This window comes from Bos grunniens, chromosome 7, assembly GCF_055505025.1.
Source record: "Bos grunniens cultivar Pamir isolate PY7600 chromosome 7, Bosgru_T2T1.0, whole genome shotgun sequence".
NCBI lineage: Eukaryota > Metazoa > Chordata > Mammalia > Artiodactyla > Bovidae > Bos > Bos grunniens.
Genome location: NC_141171.1, coordinates 64,952,509 through 64,977,078, shown reverse-complemented (window position 1 = coordinate 64,977,078; position 24,570 = coordinate 64,952,509). Strand labels below are relative to the sequence as shown.

Genomic DNA, 24,570 nt, shown 5'->3' with positions numbered 1-24,570 from the left:
GAGGGAAGAATCTTGAAAGCCAACCAGTAGCATTTCCTGGTATACATCACTGAAGGTGCTAATGACAGATTATTTTGTCTATCTGTGGAGCTAGTGTAGAAAACTTCAGCTCTAGGGCATGGCAACCCACTCCAGTATTCTTGCCTGGAGAATCTTCATGGACAGAGGAGCCTGGCGGGCTACAGTCCAGGTCACAAAGAGTCTGAGGTCTGAGGTCACAAAGAATCGGACGTGACTGAGTGACTAAGCACAGCACAGCACAAGCACTGTGGCCCATGCTGTTGGCTCACTCATCAACATCCGTTCTCACCCTTTCCATTTTAGAGGCTAAAAAACTGTATTCTTGCCTTTCCTACCTTCGGTGCTACTAGAAGTAATCACGGGCCACTGTTCTTACTAATGAGATGGATAGAAGGAGACGTCTGCTTGGGGTGGGAAGTATATTGTCCAGCTTTTGTTTTCCTGATTCAGAGAAGCAGAACTGGCTGCAGTACTTCCTCCCCGTCTTCCTGCTTGAACCTGGACATGGCATCTGGGAGCTGCCGCCTTGTGACGGGAGTAAACGCCAGGGCAGCCACAAAAGAGCTGATCCTCATTTCACTGAACCAGGGCTACTATCTGCCTCCACTTTCCTTTTCATCTAAGAAAGATAACTCTCCATCTGGTCACATTACTCTGGTCAGATGATTGAGCTACTTACAGACAACTAACTGTATTTGGTCACATTTAATTGTTTTTTTTTTTGTTGTTGTTGTTGTTAGTATCAGTTCAGTTTCAGTCACTGTTGTGTCCGACTCTTCGAGACCCCATGAACTGCAGCACACCAGGCCTCCCTGTCCATCACCAACTCCCGGAGTTCACTCAAACTCATGTCCATCGAGTCCGTGATGCCATCCAGCCATCTCATCCTCTGTCGTCCCCTTCTCCTCCTGCCCCCAATCCCTCCCAGCATCAGAGTCTTTTCCAATGAGTCAACTCTTCACATGAGGTGGCCAAAGTACTGGAGTTTCAGTTTTAGCATCAGTCCTTCCAAAGAACACCCAGGACTGATTCTCTAGAATGGACTGGTTGGATGTCCTTGCAGTCCAAGGGACTCTCAAGAGTCTTCTCCAACACCACAGTTCAAAAGCATCAATTCTTCAGCGCTCAGCTTTCTTCACAGTCCAACTTTCACATCCATGCATGACCACTGGAAAAACCACAGCCTTGACTAGACGGACCTTTGTTGGCAAAGTAATATCTCTGCTTTTCAATATGCTATCTAGGTTGGTCATTAATATAAATATTGAATAAATTAAAAAAAACCAAAGCTACTTGTGTATGTATGCAGATATATGCAATTTAGTTGGAATTTAGTCTCCCAATTTCTAAATTTTGAGAATTTATGATACACTGTTAATAAATAGCAAGAAAAATTAATTGAAGCTGATTTGAAAGGATGTTTGAGTATAAAAAAGCCCTTAAAAATATAATACCTCCTACTGTAACCCCAGGGTGTCTAATGCTATGTATATCAGAGGCTCCTAAAGCTCCGTGGACTTTTGATGTTGTTTACGTTAAATATATAAACAACAATAACGAAAGCTTCTAGTTGTCTGCTTGGCCCTGGCTTTCACCACTGTCTTAGCATCCCTGTGTTTTTGTCTGGTCCTATTGACAAGTATGTGCCTTTTCTCTTTAGCATATATTCCCATCAAATGTTGCGATGCATATTCTGACTCTTAGCGGGGCTTCTACAGACCCCTAAGTGCTGGAGTTGGCCAAGCTAGGCCTGGTTAGCAGGAGTCCATCTCATCCTTATTCTGGCAGGTTGACTCCTCTCTCTGCTCAAAGCCAAAATGACAAATCCTTCTGCCCAGTCCTTGTGAGGGGTGTCTCAGGAACCCAGGAGTGAATCACTGTGCCTCTCTGTCTGTGGGTTTGCCCAGGAGACAGAGGTCCATTGGGTTTTCACTGTGAAGTTTACAATGGCACCCTTCCTTCTAGTGAAGTTTACAATACAGAAACTTGATAAAAGAACTGAAGTAGCTTCTCGTTTATTGTGTTTCCTATGTGTTGTCTAAATAGTGTGTTACGAGTTCTATACATATTGGTCTTTATTTATTGTTGGGTCATAGTCGTGGCCGGAGACGGCAATGGCACCCCACTGCAGTACTCTTGCCTGGAAAATCCCATGGACGGAGGAGCCTGGTGGGCTGCAGTCCATGGGGTTGCTAGGAGTCGGACATGACTGAGCGACTTCACTTTCACACGTTGGAGAAGGAAGTGGCAACACACTCCAGTGCTCTTGCCTGGAGAATCCCAGGGACGGGGGAGCCTGGTGGGCTGCCGTCTATGGGGTTGCACAGAGTCGGACAAGACTGAAGTGACTTAGCAGCAGCAGCAGCATAGTAGTGGCACCTGGGATCTTCACTGCATTGTGCTGGAACTTTTATTGTGGTACATGGACTCTCTACTTGTAGCACACGAGCTCAATAGTTGGGGCGCCTTAGTTATTCCATGGCGTGTGGGCTCTTAGTTCCCTAACCAGGGATGGAACCCATGTCCCCTGCATTGCAAGACAGATTCGTAACCACTAGACCACCAGAGAAGTCCTTACATCAATCTCTTTTAACAATACTAGAGGTTGTTTGCCGTTTTACCAGGGAAGATACAGAATCACAGAGTGGAGTTGTTTTATTAAAAGTGAGGAGGAAGGAGGCTGGGTACTTTCCTGTTTAGTCTCATCTTCACCTCAAGGTCATTTCCTAAGATAGCCTCATAGAACCCTCAGGAGTCCTGGAAACACAGTCTGAAAACCCTCTTCTAGCCAGAAGTCACAAACTCACATACTCTCTCAGGGGCCAGCTGAGTCGCAGCGGAGTGAAGTGGATCACTGGGGGCTGCGGTCCATGGGGATGTCATGGATCAGCTCCAGAGGGCAGCTGTCACTCAGTTTCGGAGCATCATTGGCAGACTGTGCGAATCATTGACTCATGCCTGGTAGCAGATTCAGTTTGTGGGTCACTAACTTGAGACTTCGGGAGGAACGGTGGGGAGTGTGAAAACACAGCCTGAGGTCAGACCACGTGGGTGCCTTTAGGAGGTAAGATGCCCAGCCAAGAAGGGAACATAAGAGAGAAAACAAGCCCATGGGTCTTCTCAGACACCTGCATGTTTGGATGGCCCGTGACACTGAATCATTGCTTCCCACAGTTTATCTACTGGCCTGAGTTATTTTTAAGCAAGCCCTTCCCCTGCTGGGTTCTCTCTGCTCTTTACCATGTGTCTGCCAGCACTGGCCAGGCAGCCAGTCTCACACCTCTTCTCCCACACAACGCCCCCCTCCCCCGACTGTCTTCTTATTTAGAGAAAAACAAGATTATAATGGTGAGTGATGAAATGATCTAAATTGTACAGCAGGTGAAGTGAGTTCTGCGGGAAGCTCCTTAGGAAGATTTTATTCCCTTGCCACTTAGCAATATTGGTCCTTGCTGACACTCAGATCTGAGCCAGACGGGTGGTACTGATGCCTCCGGCACATGTCTATGAGGCCTTCGTATTTATGCAGTTATGCCCCCAGAAAGTGAGAGTGTGTGCAAATCTATTCATGCAGCCAAGTGCTAAGCCATGTCTCCCTGCATGCTTTTGAAGCTTGGTAATCCATAAGGGACTGCCTGATTAAAGAGCTCATAGATATTAAGCAACTGTAAAAGGAAATACAATCAGTGCTTATTTAACAGGTAAATTGGAGGGGATTTGTGACATGAACATTCCAGAATATAGCTGAAAGAACATTACACAGAGAGATGGAAAGGGAGATCAGTAAATATGGGTACTGATTTAGATGAAAGTGAAGTGAAAGTGAAAGTTGCTCAGTCGTGTCCAACTCTTTGTGACCCCAGAGAGTATACAGTCCATGGAATTCTCCAGGCCAGAATACTGGAGTGGGTAGCCTTTGCCTTCTCCAGGGTGGTGGTCAAATTTCTTTTTATCCATCTCCTTTACCTTTTCCCTCCCTCCCTCTTTCTCTTCTCTTCTCTCTCTCCCTCCCCTCCTCCTTTCCTTCCTTCCTCTCTCCCTTCCAAAAACCTTTCTCAAAAGAAATTGTATTCACAAGTCCAGTGTGTAAAACAGATGAAAATGGAGCTACTCATGTCCAACGCGAGGGCTGAAACCTTACTGATTTGGCCACCCCAGTATTCTCAATATGATATCAGAGGCATTTCCAAGAAACTTCATGAAACTTCCCAGCCACAAGAAACAAATTTACATCACAATTGTAACTAGACAGTTTCCAAGATCTTACTCAGAACTGAGAAAAGAAGAACCATTTTCTCTTAAAGATGAAGACACCAAGGTCTACAAGAGTCAAGTGACTTGTCCAGAGCCACACAGAAAGTGCTAGAACCAGAGCAAGAACCCAGTCATAATTCAGTGCTCCTGCCACTCAGAAATAGTTTGGGATTGTGATCTGAATCTTGACTCACCTAACTACCAGATGTGTAACCTTGGAAAGATATTCAACATTTCCGTGGTTCCTCATTTGTAAAAGGAGGTATCACAAGTGTCCCCACCTAATTCTTCTGTGAGGATTCAATTAAATAAGGCATGAAGAGGACTCAAAACCTTGCTTAGGGTGTGTGGTAGGTGCTCAAAAATGTTAGTGGTACAATACCACCCCCCATCCCTTCTCAGTACTATACAGAACATTAGAGTCACAATTATGCCTGTTAATCTTGACAGAACACATCACACAGACAGCAGACAGAGCCGGTCAAGGCGTGTCCAGATCCTCCGTAGCATGGAATGGACAGTTGACAGTAAAGCATAGTTGAGGACTAAATACAATAAAGTCTGGAAAAAATTGCCATCGCTAACTCCCCATGTATATATATAGCATTGAGTAAAGGTGATGAGAAGAGCCAACTGACCTGGGAGAGATGTCACATCCTTGCTGCATGAAGGCTCCCAGGGAGAACCACAAGCTGTTGAATATCCCAAACTCATTGGACTGGTCGCTGGTGGTTTGGTCTCGCCCTTCCTCAAACTCTTCGCTGTGCCATTCGTAGGGGCTGAAACGGCTGACCAGGAAAAGGACGACGCTCACTCCAATGTAGGCGAACACAATGCACATCCAGATCTCATAAGCCAAAGGATCCAGGAAGGAAAAGACCCCCGGTTTGGACTTCTGTGGCTTTTTTATCATGATGGAGATCCCCAGACTCATAAACGGCTTGGAGAAATCGATCACCTCTTCCCGGACCAAGGTGATAGTTAAAGGGGCAACAGCCACATCTGCTCTCTGCAGAAAATATCGGGGAGAGAAGAAAATGTGCACTTTAGTTCATCAGCCCTCTGTTCCCTCATTTTCCTCTTCATTCTAATATTCTTTTGTATCTAAAGGATGTGAGAGGAAGAACCTCAGAAATCCAACTCCTCCTTGTCTCTGTGAAATATTTATGATAAATGGTTGATCAGCTCAATATCTCGCAGGAGAGATTATCCTACTCTTTGACAGTTCTAATTGTCAGGGGTGACTTCCTCACCTTATGGAAGGAAGGGGGCTCTTGTAATGTCTCTTATTTTTTTTTGCCTACCCAGCAATCATGCCTTCTTCCCCTTAAAGAACTACTCCTGCTCCACTGCCTGTCCTCCGGTTCAAGTGGGGCTGATAACCCTTATTATAGGTGAAGCACATCCCCCAGATCTGGCCATTAGTGTAGTCCACTCCCCTGGCTACAGTGGTTCATTCAAGGATGGCACAAGACCCGAGTCTCTTTCATGAGCATGAGCCCTGAAAGTCAGGGTGAGAGATGATCCATGATGAAATAACTTGGGTGACCCTTAATTCATGGCTTATCCTGCTATCCCTAGGAACATGGTAGAAACATGTGCCAAAATACTCTTTTGTTTGTCCCCAGGAACATGAACCAATCCTTCTGCTTGCCTAAACCAGTTGGAGTTGGGGTACTTTTACCTGCGACCAAGACAGTCCTGGCTAACAAGATAGATAGTGAAGCAAGTTTAACTCAATAAATATTTATTGGGCACTCATATGCAAGCCCTATGCTGAAAAGAAAACTGATCTCTACAACTAGTAAAAGTTGGTACACACATACACACACACACAAAGTAGTTTCCCAAACTACAGGGTAGATTGGATACATGCTAGATACTGTGAGATATGTTTTGTATCTGAGAGATGCAAAGTGCTACAGGAGGTCAGAAAGGAATTAATTCTGTCTGGGGAGGTCAGGGACTGCATCCTCAAAGAGGTAACATATACACTGACATTGATGAGGGAGTAGGATTTCAACAGGTTGCTCGGATACAGAATACATTCCCAGAGGAGAGAATCATGTGAGGAAGACCTGGCAGAGAGAATAAAGTAGTATCACAACTATTTTTTTTTCCAGGAAGACTGCTAAGAAGTGCACAAATAATTCAGTTTTTAAAATTCATGTAGATAAACATAAAATAGTTGCAAGAAATGTTCATCTTTGGGCATACCACACCAGCCTTGCTCTTCTTAATGGTAGGAGCACTGGCATCTATGCTCTGAAAATCCACTGTTCTCCTGGCCTGAGATTAAGCGATCCTGGAAGTCTAACGCGGTTTCATGGAGGGATGCCATGACATTCACTTTTGAAATGACAGGCATGTCTGTGCAAGTCTGTTCAAGGCAGGTGGCTTTCTCTTATGATGCCACGTAACAGTCCAGATGTGAGGCTGCAGACTGATGCTGTCCAGACCCCAGCCACACCTAGCTGCCAGCTGGTATTGCTCAGGAGGGGTTTCCTCTGGTTATTCTCATTGGATGGGATTTTTGAGAAGGCATTTTAAGTGGAATAAAAAGCCTGGCTTTAGAATGACTTAAATTTCTCACTTAGAGAAAGAAACTTTCTGTAAAGCAATGTGGGATTGAGTATATGTCTCAGCAATTCTGTTTTTTCCCGCTAACACCTACTGCCTAAATCTTGATACTTTTTACAAACACTTACAAGCCATTGCCAGGGAGACAGTATCTCCTTTTTTCTAATAGGTAGAAAAGGAATAGGGGAGAAAAGTCTTTAGAAATGACTCGGAGTGAATAACTACAAGTTACCCAAGAGGGAGGTGGGTGAAGACCGGCTTCAAAGATGGTAAAGGGAATTGAATGGATTTGTCTTATGCCTCCAGATGTGAGTTAATAAAAGGGACTGTGACCTGGAAAAAAATCACAAAACCAATCATCTTAGTTCTTATTTAACTTAGCAGTTTCAAGATTTGTTCCATGTAACATTATTTGTGGAAGGATGTAACTAATTATAATATAAAAATTAACATGAATTTAAACTGGCAGGACTTTTCAGAACCTTTAGCAGACTACTGTGCACTGAGAATTTCTAAGAGGGGTAAGCAGATTTAGTATTTCCAAAATTCTTTGTCTGTTGAGCCCCAAGCATCAAAACGCACCCATATGCATAGGATACACACGCAGTGGGAAATGCAGTGACATCATTTTGCAGATAGGAGCCCAGGTCCAGAGAGAGAAGGTGGTTTGTGCAAAGCAGCATGAGTTTTGAACAACAAGTTTTAGCTTGTTTAATGGTGACTGAAAGGTCTTAGGAGTTGATTTCCAGCATCTGAGGAAGTCACTGGACCTTTGCAGGATCACTTATAGGCACGGCTCATCTGGGAAAGTAGACCTGCCTTCTTGGCTTTGTGACTCACTGACCATGTGCCCTCGAGTGAGACAGTTGTCCTTATGAATATCAGTTTCCTCTTTAGAAAAAGAGGCATAATAAATTTTGCTTTATCTACTGGACAGCAGTGTTTTGTGAGAGTCAAAAGAATTCAAATACGTGAGAGCACCGTGAACCGTGGGCATTTCACAGGTGCTCAAAATTATTTTCTGAAACTGACATCTTGAGATAGTGATTCTCAAACTTGAGTGTGCAGACATCAGAAGCACCTTGGGGATTTTTTAAACCACAGATGGCAGACTTTCTAGATCACTGGGTCTGGGGAGACCTGAGAATTTGCATTTCCAGCAAGTTCCCAGGTGATGTTGCTGCTGCTGGTCCAGACTTAGAGAAACACTGACCTAGGAGATCCCCAAACCAAATATGTCTGGAAAAAATCTTGGGAAAATAGTAAACATTGTGGATGTATTAGGTAAAAGCAAAAATGGGAGAAAACCATCAGGGATGGAGAGCCACTCTGAGCCAGGCCCTGTGTAGGGAAATACTCCCCACCCAGCCCTGGGACAAAGAACTCAGGGGAACCCCGGGAGGAGATCAATGGCTCGCAGGAGTCATGTTGCTAGTGAGCAGGCAGAGTTGGAATTCAAATCTGGATTTGTGTGTGTGTCTCCAAAGTTCACTCTACTTCTGCTTCATTAAGACAAAGAACTGGCCAGAAAGTCATGGCGACCCAGGCACACAGCCGTGCCTATGCAATAAGCAGAGCCTTCATTTGTAGCCTGTGGTATTTGAGAATGCACTGTGGCTATTCTCATCACTTGTGTCCTTTGCCCAACTGCCTAGTCTCCCTGGCTTCAGTGTCCTCATGGATAAAATGCGGAGAGTAATCACATCCACCTTCTGGGGTTGTTATGAGGAGTAAGTGAAATAACTTGGGTGAAGTATTTAGCACAGTGCCCAGTATAAGCAATGTGCTGAAATGCTACTATTACCATGGTGCATAAGAGCAAGAATGAGCAAAGGGAAGGTGAGACACCCTGATTGACTTAGCTTATTTGAGAGGCACAGAAAGAAGAAATCTGGAGCCCTCCAAGTAAATTTTTTTCTGACCTTGCTGGTCATTTGTGGCTAGAGATGCCTCCTCAGACCCCTCTATTCTTTCTTAGATGGGACAGACAAGGAAAGCCAAACTGAAAATGCCCTCAAGAGAGGGCATCCATTTGGGCCCATCATAGAGTCTTCAGAATACAGCTGTAACAGGCCTGGTGGAGGGGAGGGAACAAGAAAGACTGGCAGCTGAGGCACTCAGAGGTGATTTCTGTCACTGATGAGCCAGTGGCCCATGGCTGATGGCTGTGTACTGGGGGGCTTTCCCTCAGGATAATCATACTGTTGTTCAGCCCAGATCTTGGGCCTTTTACTGAAGGAACCAGATTACACTGGGTGAAGGTGAAGATGAATTCTGGTGGAGGTGAAAAGTTCACAGCAGTTGCCATGGGGATGACCTTAAGAACTTGGTGGAGGTTCCCATGGAAACCAGCTTCCCAATGCAGCATTAACCATCTAGATCTTCTATCTTTCATTGATGATACTTCCCCAAAGCGAGAGGCAGCAGAGGAGAGAGAAGGTAGAAGCACAACCTCCTTAACTCATTAACCATCTTCCCAGGTCATATCAAAGGCCACCTTCTTAGAAAGACTTTTCTTTATTCTATCTCTTTCTTCTTTGAATTCCCTTTTTATGGCTCTTATGGCCATCATGACTCTTATTTCCTCGATCTGAGACAATGAGATTTTAAAAGCTCCTAAATGGTTGCTTTATCCTGACCAGAACTTCTTACCATCCTGGGGCTCGGCATTTGCTTCTGTTCAAAGCCCTAGGCAGGAGTCTTTGATTTCTATGAGTGAAGCTGTGGTGGTGCCTTTCCTGCATGTGGCGGCAGGATTCTTCTTTTATTGCCTTTTGTTGTTTCTCTACTCGAGTATCTTCATGATCTTTCAGAGCCTGCTGAGTCAATCCACACCCTTTCCCTTATCATTTCTTACTCAATCTTGTCACTGACTACTCAACTGAAGCCCTCTACAAAAAATCATCAGTCTTTTCTCATTCTTCTTTCACAACTTATTTCTATCACCATCTTATAGTTTATACTATAGACATTCCTGGGCTGCCTTTCTCTGTACCTGGACATGGCCGCTTTCCAGGTTACACATCTTTCTCGTGGGCTAGACCACCTCATGCTGGCCTTCTGCATGGACCTTGATTCTTTGCTATATTACCAGTCTCTCTCGTTGTCTTTTCTATGTCAGAAAATGCCAAGTTCCTTGGGGACAGGGATCAGATCTTTTACTTCTCAATGGTTCCTTAAATAGTTAAAACAATTCAGAGCATTCAGTGACTTCCCCAAAATGCTTCAGTTTATTGAAGGTGTTATAGCAATTGTGTGTGGTCTTATTTCAAGGGTAGGGAATGGAGTAGACCAATCCCTATTCACAGATAACAAGTGTACAAGGCAAGGTAAGCCATAATAGAAGCAGAAACTAAATCCTACGGTGAAGGCAAGAAGAGTTAAAAAGGGTTCTCCCCGTACCTTTTATGGGGAGAATGACACCTTGGAAAAAGCAGTATGTGATCAGGTTTGGGGGGAAGGGTAAGATTTTAGAGGGGCAGAATGGAAGCAGGCACCCTAGAGAACAGAGTGACTTGGGGTGGCTTGGCTGAAATGGAAGGTGCCAGAAAGGGCAAGTGACTAGAAAGTTTGATTGTATCCAGGGAAGAAATTATTTCGAGGGGGCCTTAAGTGACTGAACAGGAAAGTGAGCACTCGGCGGTCTGCCTCGGGAAAACTAACCTTAAAGCTAAACTGTCACCTGTGTTGGGTGATGATCAACTGAAGTCACAAGACTGAAGTGAGTCTGGCTGAAGGAGCTGGGACCAGGAACATGAGCAAAAAATGTCTTAAGACACTGGATTTTAGACTGTTCATCTTTCTAGCAGCAACCATACTAAACTATAGGGTCCAATAGGCATCTATGGGTAGGGTCATCTAACCACCAAAATTTCCTGTCCAACCATCTTTCTCTGCCTCAAATTCCCTACCCTATGGGGGACTTACTCCATAGACCAGCTCTCCCACCATGCCATTCCAAGCCTTTGTGTCAGGGTCACGGGCTCCATATTTTCCATCGCTGACAATCTCAAGACGGTAGGAATATCCCACATGCTTGGCAATCTCTGCCGCCAACTCCACACAGTAGCCCTCGTAGCGGTCATTGCCTTCAAACTGGTTGGCATTCTTCTTGAGCATCACATAAGGATCTTCCTGGTGGAGAAATGGGAGACAGAGAGTGTGGGTTCGGGGTTCACTCTTGGGGAGGGAGGCCTTTGGCATGGCAGAGGAGTTAACATTGGTTAACTTTGGGGGAGTCTCTCTAGCCCCTAAACCCACTTCCTGCATTTCTGCTCCTCCAATTACAAAACTTCTTGGGTTAAAGAAGAAAACTGGTAAAATAAGAATGTTTCATTGAGATGTCGTGCATAGCTTTTCAAGTGATGTTTCAGGAGCTTTTGTGTTTCTTTGAAGGTACCTCTGGGGGTGTGACAGTGGGGAAGTAGATCCTAAATAGGTTCCAGGTTTCTTATGACCAACCACTGAAAATCACAGCAGCTTCACTTCTGTCCACTCTAGGTGATGTACGTTAGGGGCTTTCTTTGAAAATGACTTCTACTGAGGAAGAGTAGAGTCAGAAGCACCACAATTTATTTAATCTCTTATGTTTTATAGATGGGAAAACTGTGGCTCATAGGAGGGTGACTGACTTATCCATGGGCACAAAGTGAAATCATGGCAGAGCCAGAGAGCGAAAATCCCTCTGAATTTCAGGATAATTTTTAACTCCCTCTTCCTACCCACTGCACACTTTTGGCCAGAAGAATGACCAGCTTTCACTCTTGAGGAAGCCTCTGTGTTGGCCTAGCTCACATCCCAGGTAACCTCCACAAAGGACTGAGTACTCACTAGGATTGTGGTGACGATGTATGTTCTATTCTGGACACTTGAGTTATCCCCCCCGGCTTGAGCATCTGTGGCTGCAGGGACGAATTTGTCATCTTCATTCCAGTAGCCAATCTGTTAAGGAGAGGGGTGTGGTGACATAGGGTGAGCCAGGATTCTCAGGAATGGCCCACTCTGCACCCTCTAGCCAACACCAGATAGGAAATCAAGGAGTGTCACACCAGCAATGCTGGACACACCAGACTTTAAACTGTGCTAGATATAAACAGCAAGAGATAAGATGCTCTCCAGGTCTGGTCTTCCCAGCCCCACCCCCATGAAAATCCTCATCATGATGGGGAAGCCTGAAAATTGCTTCTCTTGAGAAGTGAGGTTTTAACTGTTTATGTGGCAAATTATTTTGCACAATGTAAGTCAGGGTCACAGAGATTTAATTCCCTGCCTTATTCACAAGGTCAAACTCCTCCTTGTTCCCTGCCTAGTAATCCTTCTCTTCCTTAGCTCATTCTGAACTGTAGTTGGAATCATAGGATTTAAACCTTTTTTTTTTTTTTTTGCTTTCTTTTTAGGTTAACTCTATTTTCCCATCTAGATTCAACTTGCTAGGTGATGGTTATTTTAGTGTTTATTTATTTCTCTTATTTCCAATTTTTAAACTATTATAATACTGAGCATACAGTTGTACCTTCAAATACTGGTTGACAGCATTATTTTTTTTAAAGATTAGTTAGTACTTTTTTATACTGACTCATTTTCCAAGGTCTTTCAGCAAATATTTATAGGATCTCTATTGTGTGTAAGACTCTGAGCTAAGATGTTGGTGGTATTGTGTGGCAGAGTTGAGAAAGATACACAGAAGTCTCAGAGATAGTCCTTGCTCTGACAGTCCCTCTACTCTATTCAGGAATACATGACACACACACGCGTGTGGCCCCAGAAGTGACAAGTGAGTGACTCCGGTAGCTTGAGCCCAAGGAGTTTGGAGAAGCAGGAGCCAAGTATGAAACCTATGCTGGGAAGAAGGTAGCTGGAGGAGGTGAGGCTGAAGTCGCGAGGGATGGATAGGTTGGGTCCAAATCTGTCAGGTCAGAGAAAAGATGAGCCAAGCTGTAGACACAGGAATCTGCCCGGATATGTACGTTTAATGGGTCCTGGGTGGAGGACTGGGTTAGCTCCAGAGGAAAGTGGGGCCTGGGTCTAGGTAGCAGAGGGCTTTGCAGGCCAAGCTAAATGGTGTAGGCCTATCCTGAAGGCAACAGGAAGTCATGGAAGGTTTGGGAAGAACAGAATGGCATGGCTAACACACACACACACACACACACACACCCCATCTCTACCTCTGTCTCTATTAAGCACGCGCACACACATACACACACACACACACACACACACACACCCCATCTCTACCTCTGTCTCTATTAAGCTTTAGACCACTGTGTTTTGTGGTGGTTCTGCTGGCTGCAGCTGTAACAGGCAAACAGGAAGGAGAACTGCAGTACACATGGAGAAGGAAGAGCAGTTCTGCAAAGTCAGTCCAGATTCATGAAATCCGAGGCACATGCCAGCCGTCCACTCAAAGGTCATCTTCACCTTGATGCTTTTCCCAGTCCCCTCAGCTAGAAATAAATAGTTCTCCCTGCGATCTCACTGCCGTTAACAGCAACAGTATTAATTGCCAACACTGATCATGTTCTTGCTCTGTCGGAGGCTGTGTGTGACAGGCTTTGTGCTGCTGCATCTGGCTTAGAGAAGTCTGTTAACCTGCATGGTGAGGGTGGTGATGCAGCTAAGTGGCTGAGGCCGGCCAGGAACCCTGGTCATCTGTCTCCAGGGGCAGCTTTTCACCACCAGAGGGGACTTAGCCCTGGGCTGGAAAGCATGTTGCTTAACAGTATTTGGGTGCTTATTGTATTTTAGGCACTCTTCTAAGTGTTTTTTTAGGGAATTCCCTGGTGGTCCAGTGGCTAAGACTCCGAACTCCAATTGCAGGGTCCCAGGCTTGATCTTTGGTCAGGGAACTAGATCCCACATGCTGCAACTAAGACTTCACACGTGCCACGGAAGAACCTGCGTGCTGCAGCTAAGACCCGGTGCAGCCAAACAAATAAAAATAAATATTAATACTAAGTGTTTTTTTTTTTTTTAATGTTTTAACTTCTCTCATCCTCCTCAAAACCTATGAAGTGGGTAATTAATTGTCACTCCCATTTTAAATGTGAAGAAACTGAGATGCGGGGAAGTGGAATAACTTTCCCAAGGCTGCAGGAGAGCTGTGGAGCCAGGATTGGAATGGGGCAGGCTGGCCACGGCTGTGTGTGTCCGTGTTCCGCTAGGCTGCCAGCTGACCCTGAGTGCCTCGTGTTGGTTCCCACTGGCCCTATGGTCTAGCTGTTGGTACATCTGTCCCCGTCTCTCCATGGTGCTCCTTGGGAACAAAGCTAGAGGTCTATTCATTCCAGGCTGCCCATTGTTCCACAGAGAAGCAGTTCAGGGAAGAAGGTTTGTTGAGAGAATGAGTGGATCCAGCACGGAGACAGTGGATCCTGTTCATGCTGAGACAGTTCAGAGGCATGAAGGCAGGTGGGAGGCTGTCTCTCAGAACACTGGGTCAGGATTTGCCCTCCTGCAGGCGTGGGTACCATGCTGCTCATGTGGGGGCACTTTCAGTTAGCTTGGAGGGAGACATTTCTCTCTAAAGACAAGAACTAGAAATGTAGATTTCCAAAATATCAGAGCTGAAAGAGGCTTGAAGAATCATTTCTTCTAACTTCTTCTTTTTATAGAGGGAAACAGAGGCTCAGGCACTAGGGGACCTGCTCAAGACCACAGTGCAACCTTGCTTTGCTAGGCCTGTGCTTCAAGGGGCCCTAGGGCACCTGTGAAACCCCTTTGCCACTTCCTCGGGATGTGGGCCAGGGGTCAGGGAAGATGGAGGAAGCTATTGGTTCTTCATCCCTGATTCAACCGTCAGCTCTGCTTTTAATCAATTTCACACTTTGGGATTCCCCTTAAGAGTTCATTTTTACAAGGAGACCTTTAATTGAGAAATAAATGTTTCAAACCATTATTGTAGTATATCGTAGTGCAAGTTTAGAAAAATAATTTCCAAACTACTTACCCAACACTTAACTCTTTTGCTCCTCACACTATTCAAATAACACAGACAGGCTGGGAATTATCTTCCCTGTTTTACAGATGAGAGAACTGAGGTTTGGGGAGATCAGATGATCAAGCTTATGAAGTTTATATAGCAGATGAGTGGCAAAGCACAGAAGCCAGGTCATGGACCTCAGAAGTAGTATTGTTTAATATAATCAGCACAAAGTTGGGAGATGATCTAGCAAATTTAATCACCATTTTTGCCTCCTGCAGATGATGCCCTGGTGTCTTCATGCCCTTTCCCTCCCACTTCCTCCTCCTTTTTCTTCCTTCCTTCCCTTTTTTTTCTTTCTTCCTTCTACCCTCTTCATGATTTGTCACCAGCTCAGCTGTTCTTACGAATCTCTACAACCATCAGTTGTACCATCAGTATCAAGGTAGCTGCCTCCTTTGACATGCAACTAAGTTCTCTAAAATCTATTGAGTTTTGATAGAGTTTTTCAAATATTAAAAAAAAATTATCTTACGTATTTGACTGCACCGGGTCTTAGTTGTGACTTGGCAACTCTTAGTTGAGGCATGTGGGATCGAATTTCCTGACCAGGGTTGAAACCGAGGCCCCCTGCTTTGGGAGCACCGAGTCTTAGCCACTGGAGCGCCAGGGAAGTCCCTTCATGGGAATTATCTGTAAAAGTGGGGGCTTAATGGTACAGAGATTGGTCTTTGGCATCAGATAGACCTGGTTTAAAAGACAGATTTTCCTAATTACTAACTGTATGACTTGGGCCAGTTAACTGACCTCAATGGGCTTCAGTCTCTGCCCTGTAGAGGGGATACAACAAGAGTACCTGTCTCACAGGGTGGCTGTGAGAACCAAATGAGTTAGTTCATTGACAACAATAATCATAGTGTGTGGTTCATATTAAGTTGTTATTAAACTAAAAAATGCTATTCAGTAGGGTAACGCCTAGTTGAAGGCTAATAGGCTTCTGTACTATAGGACATTTCAGTTTCATTTTGCTATTGAATGTTTCCACTTTCCAAAAGGAGTATATATTATGGAGCATTTCTCAAACTCATTTGACAATGTAACCCTCCTGATATGCAGCATGTCCTAGGATAAATGGTGCAAAACCCCACAAAACACCACTCTAAAATTGCAAGCTGTTTCGATTAAAGAAAGAAGGGAAAAGCAAGATAAATCTGTGTAGATAAGATTTATATGGCTTAGAAAGAGACTTTTTTAAGGGTAAGGATCCTTCAGAGTTAGTATCCTAGCACTAATGTTAAATTGGTATCTATAAAAATTATTGTTTAGGTTGGCTTATATCAAAAGCCAGAGGAACACTTATATGTTGTAAGCAAGCTTATTTTATTCCTAACCCTTTTGTAGGGAAATAAAAAAATATCACCAGTCAGAAGAGCAGGGTGATGCCAAAACCCAGCTTTGCCTCCCATGTCAGCTAGGAGGCTGAGAAATCTAGCTCCACATTTTGATGAAAAGAGAACTGGCAAAGTTTTTTGAAGAGACATTGCACTTCAGAGATGAAGCAAATTTCCTTTTCTTAGAGAAATGGGCTGGATTATTATACAGTCCTTTGATTCTCTACTAAGGATATGGAGGAACTTTGATTTTATCTCAAAGTAAATCAGAGCTAGTAGTTTGGTAAAAAATTGGGCCCCACTGTTCAAGAGAAGATTTAAACAATTCTGACAGTGACAGGTCTTCTCCTGGAGCCAGTTAGAATTTTTGATCTCCTGTTTTCCATCTACTTCTAAAGATTCTTTGAATATAGAAATGAGTCTGTCATGGGATGATAGATTAGATTTTTTAAAGTAAATATAGCCTAAAAAGAAGATGATCATTGAAGAGTATATACAATAGGTCCACCTTACACAGTCATCAAATCACATCGACACATTTGTAGTTGTATCATTTGTAGCTCTAAGCTGCCTCTGAAGCCACAGCTCCTGACCTCCAAAAATGAGATCCATTATGATAAAGTTTTTAAAAGGAAGTTGCCTATTGTGGCAGAGACAACCTGATGACCAGCAAGGATTCTTGTTCACTATTCATAGCCTACAGGTATGGTGGGAAGTAGTTACTTAGACTGCCATTGCAATTCCCAGCCTGTCGTGTGTCTAGATGGGCCAGGAGATCGGGTTGGCCAGTGGAACACAGAAGTGATGAGTGCCTCTCCTAACCTGACTCCCCCAAATCCCCAGCACAGTTTCTAATATCTTTCTTCCTCACTTGTTAGCTGGCTATTGATAGGCGGAAGACCCAGACAGACAATGGAGCCTCCATAAGCCTGAGTCTTAACCAGAGTCCCCAGTCCCCCAAACTGATCACTAGGTGAATAAGAAGTAGACCTCTGTTGCATTAAACAGCTGAGATTTTTAGAGTTTATCTGTTATTGCACCTTAACTAACATACTTAAAGAATTTGAACTTTGTAAGTTTGCATGTGACTTTATCTGAGTTCTGCTTGAGGTGTTATTTCATTAAATTTATCAGCATTTTTTTTCCTTATTTGCTGGCAGATCTATGGGAAAATGGGCCAGAGTAGTATGCTTCCTGGTTGCCAAGCAACATTCAATATGCTGCCTGCTCATTTAATGAACAACCACTTATTTGCATGTGCTTACTATGCATCAATATATTATCGGCACTGAGGATATAATAAATAACACAACCATGTCCCTGCGTTTAGAGAGCTGACATTTTAGTGGAAGGAGGTGGAGAGGAGGGGAAGAAAGACAATACATATTCAGACCAGGGGTTGTCAGATTTCACCTTTAAAGCGCCAGACAGTAAATACTTTAGGCTTTGTGGGTGAAACAGTCTCTGTAGCAACTACCCATCTCTGTTGTCACAGTGCAGAAGCAGCCATAGCCAATACTGAAACAAATGAGTTTGGCTGTATTCCAAAAAAAAAAAAACCCCACAACTTTATTTATGGACCCTGAAATTTTAATTTCATGTAATTTTCACATATCATGAAGTATTCATCTTTTGATTTACTTCAACCATTTAAAAATGTAAAAATCATTAGCTCACGGGCTGTAAACAAACAGGCAGTTGGCTGGATCTGGCCTGCAGGCTGAAGTTTACCAACCCCAATAGAGATCAGTAAACCACCAAGAGAATCTCAGAAAGGGGAAGCACTGTGAAAAATTAGGATAATGGGAGTGTGCTCGGCGGATGGGGGTCACTTTAGATATTTTGGTCAGGAATGCCCTTTCCAGAGTGACTTCAGCTGGGCCAGACTTGAATGACAAGGAGAGAGATGTACATCAAACCACAGTGATGGCGAATGTCGGGTAAAGAAGCAGACATTCCGGGGTAGCTGTGGAGTTGTGAGCTAGAGAAAGAGGAGCAAGAGTTCAGAGGGCTGCAGTATCTGGGTCTGAAGGCCACAGGAAGGAGTTCTGTTACCTTTTACCTGCAGTGGTGTATTAGTCGCTCAGTCGTGTCTGACTTTGTGGCTCCATGGACTGTAGCCCACCAGGCTCCTCTGTCCATGGAATTCTCCAGGAAAGAATGCTGGAGTGGGTTACTATGCCCTTCTCCAGGGGACCTTTCTAACCCAGGGATTGAACCTGGGTCTCCTGCATTGCAGGCAGCAGATTCTTTACTATCTGAGCCACCAGGGAAGCCCCTGCAGTAGGAAGCCAGTCAATGGCTTTAAGCGGAGAAGCAATATAACCTGATATATATTTGAAGATGATCAGCTCTTGTGTTGAAAAACAGCCTTCTAGAGGGACAAGAACCTGGCCAGTAGGACTAGTGACCAGTAGGGAGGCTCCTGTGTGAGTCTAGGCAGGTGTAGAAGGTGGCTTGAGCTCTGGAGTCAGCAGTGGAAATGGAGAGAAGTGGGTGGATAGAATAGAACAGGACTCAGTATGTCTAAGGAGCTTCCCTGGTGGTAAAGGTCGCAAAGAGTCAGACATGACTTAGTGACTAAACCACCACCAGTATGTCTAAAGTTGGGTAGCAAAGATTTCAGGAAAAAACTTCCAAAGGATGTCTGGACTTGAGGGCTGTGAATGCTTCAGGACTTTTAATTACTTTTGACATAGGGAGGACTTTGTGTCACTTTCTTTGCTACCTGGTCCTTCCTTTCCAGTTACACTTGGGTCATAACTGGGAATGAAAAATTTGAGACAGGGCAAGGGTGACTGAATTCAAGTTGAGACTTGTCCTTTTTAAGTCAAAACATAGCTACAGGACCAATGGTGATGAGAAAAGATGGTTACATCATTAATGCTGGTCCCTTGATGAAAGACCTTCAAGAATGTCCCTGCACTTCTCTCTTGACAGCCACTCTAAGAATTTGTGATCCTACTTGAATTTGACAAGGCATTTTATTTGAATAGAGATCCCTATTTGAATCAGCACCCCACGGCGAAGTGGAATCTCTGAATGGCATTTCAGAAGGCTCTAGATTTACTGGAGCCACTGCACATTCTGGCATTTGAAGCTCCGAAGTGTGGGATAAACGTATGCCCAGAGACCACACACATTTCAGTAGGATGTCAAATTGGACCCAGACACCTAGAGTGTGTGTTGGCAGATCAGTGGCCAGGATACGTGCCTAAAGATCAGGAGAGAGTCCCCAAGGCTCCCAGTTAAACAGCAGCAGTCCCTTTTTATTACATACGTCAGGTAAGGCCACACACTGTTCACTGAAACCAGCACAACAAGGTTACCCGTGAATCTGAGAAATTACTTTGTTAGGAGGCTGATTGAGTAAAAGACCTGAAGCCACAGATGTGGTGGAATTGATTTTCTGAAAGTCAGATTCCCTGTAACCAAAGGCTGCCTAAACCCACATTCAAAGAAAGGATTTAGTCATTGGGAAGGAAGTTGAAAAACAGCCCCGAGACCTGAAAAATAAAGCACAACTATTGCTCGTGGATTTTAAAGTTACTCTGTTATTTCGGTTTGCTGATTTATCCATTCTATGGGCTTGCACAGCCTGACTCACTCATAGTCAAGGCTGATATAAAAATCCTTGTGGCCCAAAGAAGGCAGTTGAAACAAACAAACAAAATGTGGGTTGAATACCCAATCCATGCCAGGGGCTGCTTTGGGGACCCCTTCACACAGGCAAGGGGGTAGCAGACATTGTTTCACTCAATGTTGGTGGAAGTCCTGTGAGATAAAGGGCATTATTCCCCATTTGGAGGTGATGTCACTGGGGCTCTAGGAGGCTCAGTTGTTCAAGGTCATGTGTGTAGTAGAAAGTGAGGCAGAGACTTAATTCCTGTGTGTCTGTTTTCAGTGACCCCGCTTGTAGCCATTCTGCCAGTGTTTCTCACCACACCACCCAGAGCACCGTGAAGCCCACAGGCTGGGCGTAGAGAACATGAGCATCACTCTCCAGTAGAGCCTGCAGTGACGATGGGCGTGATCCACAGCCGTGCTGTCTGGCGTGGCAGCCTCTAGCCACCTGTGGCTATTGAGCACTTAAGTGTGGCTAGTGCAACTGCGGGACTTGTCAATTTTCATTATTTAGAATTAAAATGAAATAGCCAACCATGGCTAGTGGCAACTGTATTTGACAGCACAGGCATAGCGAGAATCAAGTTTGAGAGACTAAGACCTACTCTGCAATGTGCCAGGTCCAGCCCTCAGAACTTCTGCGTCCTTAGATCATTCAATCCCTGCTTAAGGCACAAAGAACCTGATTTACTTGTCCAGGGTCACAGGCTGGTAAGTGGTGACGCCAGGATGGAATCCCAGGATTCTGGCGCTAATGCTCTGACACTCTACCAGCTTCATACTGTGCATGCACAGCCTCTTACTTACCCCACTGTGCCACCCCAAGGAACTAGGGATGTGGTGAAGGCCAGGGACAGTAAAGTAGAGGTGGCCATGAGGCATAACAAGGAAGCCCAGGAAAGGCTTTCCTGGGGAGCAACATTTACCCTGACTCCTGAAGTCAGGCTAGAATTGGGGGATGGGATAGAAGAGTCCCAGCCAGAGGGAATGCATTTGGAGGCTGGGGGGTGAGAAAGAATATGATATCTTCCTGGAAGTGAATGTTGGTTGGAATGACTGGAGTGGAAAGACAAAGAAAGTGAGTGTCAAGGATCAAGGTCAGAGAAATTGGCCAAGGCCAGAATGCAGAGTCTGGTAGAATTCTGAATGTTTTCTCCAAGAATTTGAACGTTGTTCTAAAATGTTTAGTAAGTGTGTGTGTGTGTGTGTGTGTGTGTGTGTGTGTGTGTGTATATATAAAAGAATTGATGCTTTTGAACTGTGGTGTTGGAGAAGACTCTTGAGAATCCCTTGGACTGCAAGGAGATCCAACCAGTCCATTCTGAAGGAGATCAGCCCTGGGATTTCTTTGGAAGGAATGATGCTAAAGCTGAAACTCCAGTACTTTGGCCACCTCATGAGAAGAGTTGACTCATTGGAAAAGACTCTGATGCTGGGAGGGATTGGGGGCAGAAGAAGAAGGGGACAACAGAGGATGAGATGGCTGGATGGCATCACTGACTCGATGGACGTGAGTCTGGGTGAACTCTGGGAGTTGGTGATGGACAGGGAGGCCTGGCGTGCTGCGATTCACGGGGTTGCAAAGAGTTGGACACGACTGAGCGACTGAACTGAACTGATATATACATACATATATATATATATAGAGAGAGAGAGAGAGAGACAGAGAGAGAGACAGAGAGAGAGAGAGAGAGAGAATACTACCAAGTGTGGATTAGGGAAATATGGTTAACTTCCTCAACAAACCATCATTCTCAAGTTCTTACTTGAAACCCCTCAGGAACAGTAGTGACATTTTATACACATCTATTACTTCATTTTTTACAAATATTTTCCCATCCCTTGGATCTTTACAAGCACCCTAAGGCAAAGGTAGAGATTTTTTTTTATCTCCATTTTGCAGTGAATCAATTCTCAGAGGAACAACTGACTTGCCCAAAATCCTAGCTGGCTCACAGCAGAGCCCAGATTAGAATCCTCACTGCCTGCTTCTCTTCTAAGAGATCAAGTCCAGAACATTGGGTTCCCCAGGCCCTCAGCTCCGGCCTGAGCCTCTGTTCAGCCCTCTCCTCCCTGTGTAATGGAAGCAAAGGGAGCTTTACCTTTCGGATGCCATCATGCTTCATTTCAATCACGTGGAGGGTGTAGTTGGTCCGCCGTCCTTTCTCATTAAATTGCACATTTCCTGTCAAGCCTTCAAACCGCACCTGCAAGAAAAAGCCAGGTGATGACCAGTGAACTCTGAAGTTGCGCTTCATGTTTGTTCATTTGCTGGCTTTTTCTGCTGAACCGAAAGCCCAGAACCTGAGAAAGTTACATGGGATGAGGTCTTAGAGTAGCAGCAATCCTAAACACCTCTCTACTCCGTGGCCTGGAGCAGGCATAACTGTTGGAGAACAGTTCTCCTACTAAAATGAAATTCTTCCTGAAAACTGCTTCACCCATTGCTTTTGGCCAACAGTAAGAGTGGATCGAAGTCAATCTTCATAGGAAATCTTTGTGTCATCCTCAGTCCCATACCCCTATCAGGACCACCCCATGAGAATCACCGCTCCTCAGACACACACCTTCAGATGCGGAAACTGAAGCAGGCCCATGAAGGAAGAGACTGCTGTGCCCTCCCTGGTGAGGCAGGGGAAGACCTAGGACTGGGAGCCAGCCTTGTGATGCTTTGGGCCATGCCTCAGTGTTGCTTTGTAATCCCTTGTGAGGCCAGGGAATAAAATACCTGGGAACCTGAATACCTAGAATTGGGTGACCTGGGTTTTACCCCAGTTTTCCTCTGAACAGCCAAGTGATTGGCTGATCGCCTCTCCAAGACTCTAGTTTCCAAAATTCCTGCTCTATCCACCTTACATGACACAGCAAATGTGAAAGTGTTATGCAAACTTTAAAGCATCCGAGGAAACCCTTTATGGTAAGACCAGATCATGTAGGACTTTACATAGGTCTTAGCTGTTGAATCAACATGTATATAGGAAGCCCCCAAATATGCCTCATAGGATTTCTTCTCCACAAATGAGTCAGATTAAACTTTCATGGCTTCCTATCTTCAGGCTCATTTTAAAGGGTGAGCAGTCAGCATGGAACATCCAGGATCTTTGGGACCAAGCCTGCTGCTCTAGAGGTGACGAATAAAATTGGTCCACCCTCAAATTGGGGATGAGTCTAGCTGTGTGTCATCAGCTCAGGTACTAGAAATCACATTCTCCAACCATAATCTATCACGTTTCCTCAGATTTGTCTGGCCTAAGGCCAGTGAGATGAGTCTGTACCTGTAACCAATAAGTCTGTACCTGTAACCAATATGAACCTTGCCCTCTCAGTTCAGTTCAATTCAGTTCAGTCGCTCAGTCATGTCCGACTCTTTGCGACCCCATGAATCGCAGCACGCCAGGCCTCCCTGTCCATCACCAACTCCCGGAGTTCACTCAGACTCATGTCCATCGAGTCAGTGATGCCATCCAGCCATCTCATCCTCTGTCGTCCCCTCCTCCTCCTGCCCCCAATCCCTCCCAGCATCAGAGTCTTTTCCAATGAGTCAACTCTTCGCATGAGGTGGCGAAAGTACTGGAGTTTTAGCTTTAGCATCAGTCCTTCCAAAGAAATCCCAGGGCTGATCTCCTTCAGAATGGACTGGTTGGATCTCCTTGCAGTCCAAGGGACTCTCAAGAGTCTTCTCCAACACCACAGTTCAAAAGCATCAATTCTTCAGCGCTCACAATTCTTCACAGTCCAACTCTCACATCCATACATGACCACAGGAAAAACCATAGCCTTGACTATACGGACCTTTGTTGGCAAAGTAATGTCTCTAATCTAGCATTATTTATTTCCCCCCTCTTCAAATAGGCTTCAAAGGAAGCCTTGAAGGGTGTAACCATTTTCTGACAGTGAATGACCAACCCCTCTGCCTCTGGAAGATACAAGAATAGCTGGGGTGTGTGTATGTATTTAAGATGGGGTGTGTGGGAGGGTGAGGGAAGGAAGGAAGGAAGGAAAGAAAGAAAGGAAGGAAGAAAGAAAAGTGTGTCTCTTCTCAGGCTGACCTTCCCATCACCTCCTGGTTTGAAGTCTCAGTAGGGAGGTCACAACAGGCCTAGAGCACTGAACAAATTATGCAGTGCATCCTTCACTCTCTGAGATGAAATCTGGAGAAATTCTCACTCTGGAAAATCTGGGCTACTTTTGCTTTTCAAAGGGAAAGCAAAGCACCGATCCTGCTACAAGGAATGAGACGGGAGCAGTTTTTACCCATCAGCAGCTTCACCTTCCCTCCTTGGTCCTCTCTGGCCCATCTTGAGCTTCCCATTCATTGCTATGTGCCAGCTCGTGTGACTCATTTGGAAAAATAGACTGGAACAGATGTGCAGATGATTTGCAGGAACAGAAATGTGTCATTAATGATTCAAAGAGGCATCTATTTTTGGCCCCAGTGTCAAGTGTCATACTAATTATCATTATGTCATAATTCATATGCTAATTGCCTAATGCCTCTATGACTCAGTTTCCTCATTTGTTTAATAGGACCCATTAGGGTTAATTATGTCTTAAGGTTGGTTTAAGGATGAAATTAGATATTTTTTGATCAATGCTTGCAAGTATTCAACAAAGGCTAGCTCTTATTTTTATTGTTACTAATAATGTTATTAATATTACCACCATTTTCCAAGTGTTTATGAAACACTTGGCACATATTACTTTATCTTCATTCAGAGGAACCCCTGAGATAGGTTGGTCAGAGAGAGATTAGGATCTTCACTTTCTTTTTTTTTTAATATT

The 24,570-nt window shown here is 44.6% G+C and overlaps 1 protein-coding gene and 1 long non-coding RNA gene across 21 annotated transcripts in view; one reads left to right on the top strand and one right to left on the bottom strand.

Annotated features, from left to right (window-relative positions):
- GRIA1 (glutamate ionotropic receptor AMPA type subunit 1) overlaps positions 1 to 24,570 on the bottom strand; it is a 354,858-nt gene that overhangs the window by 93,963 nt on the left and 236,325 nt on the right. For all 6 annotated transcript variants that reach the window (XM_086412553.1, XM_086412550.1, XM_086412554.1 and 3 more), the window contains 4 exons: positions 21,891 to 21,995; positions 11,686 to 11,796; positions 10,783 to 10,989; positions 4,914 to 5,284 (listed from right to left, as the gene is read on the bottom strand). In XM_086412553.1, the coding sequence (XP_086268679.1) occupies positions 4,914 to 5,284; positions 10,783 to 10,989; positions 11,686 to 11,796; positions 21,891 to 21,995 (794 nt within the window). The remainder of the gene's footprint in view (positions 1 to 4,913; positions 5,285 to 10,782; positions 10,990 to 11,685; positions 11,797 to 21,890; positions 21,996 to 24,570) is intronic.
- LOC147369719 (uncharacterized) overlaps positions 1 to 24,570 on the top strand; it is a 355,762-nt gene that overhangs the window by 193,865 nt on the left and 137,327 nt on the right. The window lies entirely within an intron of this gene.